General features: G+C 34.5%; 1 protein-coding gene across 1 annotated transcript; it reads right to left on the minus strand.

The window, feature by feature from the left end:
- Nucleotides 1–570: 570 nt before the first annotated feature.
- Nucleotides 571–3,364, minus strand: LOC145092258 (serine/threonine-protein phosphatase 4 regulatory subunit-like protein). Its single transcript, XM_079030189.1, has 8 exons — nt 3,208–3,364; nt 2,058–2,536; nt 1,887–1,973; nt 1,718–1,766; nt 1,519–1,615; nt 1,363–1,415; nt 1,220–1,282; nt 571–1,145 (listed from the first exon to the last, which is right to left on the minus strand). The coding sequence occupies exons 2-8, from the start codon at nt 2,522–2,524 to the stop codon at nt 819–821; spliced, it is 1,143 nt and encodes a 380-aa protein (XP_078886315.1). The 5' UTR covers nt 2,525–2,536; nt 3,208–3,364; the 3' UTR covers nt 571–818.
- Nucleotides 3,365–3,653: the final 289 nt, after the last annotated feature.

The following is a 3,653-nucleotide window of genomic DNA, read 5'->3' on the forward strand; positions in this document are numbered from 1 at the left end:
AGGGATGGTCCGAGTTAATTTTTTTAAAATAGAGACTAAACGTGCTTTCTGACACCTACACGAGGGACGATTGGTGTAATTTACCCTAAAAACAAGCTAATAAGCGAAAAGCGTTTAAAATAACTCGGTGGAAAATGGCAAAGCATGAGAAAGTCTTAACCAAATTACCAAAACAACATCCTAAATTGCAACTCAGATGTGAGCTCGATTTCTCGTTATGTCATATTCCCATACTATATATATATATATATATATATATATATATATATATATATATGACCAAACATACTACTATTTTCCTATATAATTCCAGCTGTCTAAATTAATGTGGGTCCCACTAAATAGCTTCTTACAGTTTGTATGAACCCATGGGCCATGGGTTGGGTTGGAACAGCACACAGCTGCTGCCAACTATATCTGGAAACATTGAATAAAAGAGTCTTTAGGGCTCGGTGTTTCTTTTTTACATATTTCCACTTCTTTTTTCTCATAATTCATAAATGATAGAATATAATGAAATTTGTCTCATTCATATGTCTAGAAAAGAAACGGACTCTACATATACAACACTTTATCCATACATGCTTCATTACTCATTCAACTACTTTACCAATACTATACGAATACATGAGTTAATGAGAAAAAGAAAAAAGAAGAGGAATCTTACTCTCAACACCTCCCTTTAACAGATATATCACAGGTGATAACCCCAATGGTTTCATGTCTCACATGCTCTCCACTTATCATATCAAATGTTGGGTTTTTACCTCTTACAATCACATTTTAATAGTTTCAAAAAATAACCCAAAAAAAAAGACTTAAGAATCACCTGTTGTCATAGGACTTGATTCTTCAGATGACTTCTCATAGGTTTCCATGTCCATTGTCATAACATCACCCACATCAGCCTCCACTTCTGTCATCACTTCATCCCTATCTACTGCAGTCACAGGTAGGACTCCATTTTCCATCACCGCATCAGATTCCACTTGTGGGTTTGGATTTGGAAGTGAATTTGGATTTGGATTTGGATTTGAATTTGGATTTGGATCTTCGGTTACTTTGTCAAGTCCATTTGGTGTTGTTATGAGAGATTGTGGGTCAGGATCGGTTGACATGGTCAATGTTGATGTCACAGATAAGTTCTATAAACAAGGTTAACAATAAATTAACAAAATTTGCAATCTCATAACTCATAAATGTAATGAAAGACTCTTACCTTTTCTAAGGCAAGAGCAAGCTTTGATAGATTTGGATACAAACTTCTTGCATCCAATATGATCTGTTCATATAAAAGACGTAAATACCCTTCTCATAATCCTCATTATATTGAATTTTTATTACAAATGATAGCATAATCACCTCGGATAACCTTTGTAGGGTAAATGGTGGACCATCAACAAAACTATGAAGGGCTGCAAAACATAATCAAGAAATGGAAATTCATCATTAGTGAAAAAGAAAAATGTAAAAATCTTAATTAATAAAAATGAAAAGGTAACATGATTGCGGAAATACCATCATCCAACCTTTTCACCAACTCAGCATGCGTCTCCCCTAATGAAACTTTTTGTTCCTCTATTGTCATTTTTGCTTGTGGATACTCAGAAATAACCTGTAGCAACAATTCATATAAACATAATAAAACTTGTCACATTCAAGTCAATGCTGCATCCAAAACTTGTTTAAGTTTGTAAATTGGCATACCTCCCCATACCTGCTTTAAATGAAGAGACAACATGCTTCTCAGTTTCTCCCAATCATGACTGCAGTGTCACATATGTGAAATTAATAATACTAATCATAAAATTCATAAAGATACAAATGTTGTTGAATTTGAGAATTCAGATATAAGGATTAAGTTGATAACAAAATTTGTAGCATACCAGAACTTTCCAGTGGCTGCAATGACTTTTAATATGCTCCTTATTTCCTCTCCTTCTTCAGCAGTCTCTTGCCTCATTTCTATAACCCTGGGGTTTAAGATTCAAAGGCATATAAGTTGTTTACCACAGTTAAATGTTATGGTGAAAAAAATAAGGTAATAAAACACTCACTGGTGGTTTTCAGGAGAAGCAACCAAGTTATCATGATGACTATTATCAGTGACTATAGAAGAAGGTATGACTGATTGCTCTATAGTTTCAGTTGTCTTTGTTTCTGTCAAAGGGGGAAGGATTGATTGCTCCAAGGTTTCAGTTGACTGTGTGTTTGTGACAGGTGGCGGGGTGGAATCAGTATCATCTGAGGGTTCAGTTGCAGGTGTGTTTGTAACCTCAGTCAATGGTGTCTGTGTCTCCTCTAGGCTTTCAGTTGTATGTGTGTTTGTAACCTCAGACAAAGAAGCTTCACTTTCCGGCATGTTTGTCACCGGAGGCGGTGGTGGTGGCGGCTCGGATGTTTCAGTTGTCTGTAGGTGGGCAATCACAGGTGGTGTTAATTGTTCCAAAGTCTCAGTTGTCTCTGTGCTTACAACTGGAAGTGAGGTTGGATTCTCTGAAGTTTCAGTTGTGTGTATCTCCATTATTGCATACACCTACAAAAAAATGGTCAAAATCATCCTTGGAAAACATCTTGACAATATATATTGAAGGTTCTTGTACAAAAGATGAAAAAATATCACAAAGATTCAGTTTAAAAGAAACAAGATTTATAAACATCTCCCTGGATGTCGTTCAAACAAAAAAACTCCATCCAGTTGTATTCATTTCTAACCTAACGCTTTCTGAAAATAAAATTTATATACTCCGATTATATAAATGCTTTACACCATCAGCTCCAACAACTAGTGATATCTCAATTTACGAATCTGTTAACGTAATGTAGTTCCCTAATTAAAGGTGGAAACAAAATTACTCGAATGATGTGTTAGCTTTTCTCCTATCGAATCTATAGTTAGTTGCTGTAAAGTTTCATATGGTTATCACTTACAGAACGTCTAGAATCAACGGCAGTTTAGAATCGGAAGGTAACTAGTTTAATTTAATTAGAAAAGAAAAAAAAATCCAAAACTTACTTCTTCTACCAAGGCAAGTAAAGTAACACCAACAGTAACGTATGAAAACTGGCACCATTCAAGTACAGCAATCCTAGAAATTAGTTGTTTAGATCTACGAATATCGAGCTCGAAGCACATAAAATGTTTACAGTTTGTCTTTATACTACTATACACACATAAAACGTATATTTTAAGCATGAAGAGTATACCTGTATCACTAGACCGCCGATTCGGAGCAGATCGCTTGCTAGATATTAGGGAGGAAGGTGTTTTGGGCGGAGGATGGTGGTGGCGACGGGAGAAAGATGGTTAATTAGAAGGCGTGGGGAGTGCAAGGGCAAGGCTGGATGACCATAGATTCGGGTCGATTGGGCGTTATTTTATTTATTTTTGTTTCCCTTTTTTATTTGACATTTATTCAAAATAATTAACGTTAAATATGATTATTAATTGTTCAAAATATTTCTCATCATATCTACAATTCAGGAAAGTATAGAAATCGGCTATTAATTAATAAACTAGTTTATAACCCGTGGGAACCACGATTATAAAATTAATCAAACTTTTATAGTAAAAACTCAAAATTATTAATAAGTTATTTTAAATAAATTATTAATTTAAGAGATATTTTTTATTAGTGATGTGAAATTATAAA

The sequence above is a fragment of the Lactuca serriola genome, chromosome 3 (assembly GCF_051521515.1).
Source record: "Lactuca serriola cultivar US96UC23 chromosome 3, Lser_US96UC23_V15, whole genome shotgun sequence".
Classification (NCBI taxonomy): domain Eukaryota; kingdom Viridiplantae; phylum Streptophyta; class Magnoliopsida; order Asterales; family Asteraceae; genus Lactuca; species Lactuca serriola.

What these genes read in the sequence shown, in the direction of transcription:
- LOC145092258 (XM_079030189.1), bottom strand. Translation starts at nt 2,524, where the DNA reads ATGGAGATACACACAACTGAAACTTCAGAGAATCCAACCTCACTTCCA. An exon ending in GCAGCCACTGGAAAGTTCTG is followed by an intron (nt 1,767 to 1,886) that starts GTATGCTACAAA and finishes GTGACACTGCAG; the next exon opens with TCATGATTGGGAGAAACTGA. An exon ending in CCCTACAAAGGTTATCCGAG is followed by an intron (nt 1,283 to 1,362) that starts GTGATTATGCTA and finishes TTATATGAACAG; the next exon opens with ATCATATTGGATGCAAGAAG.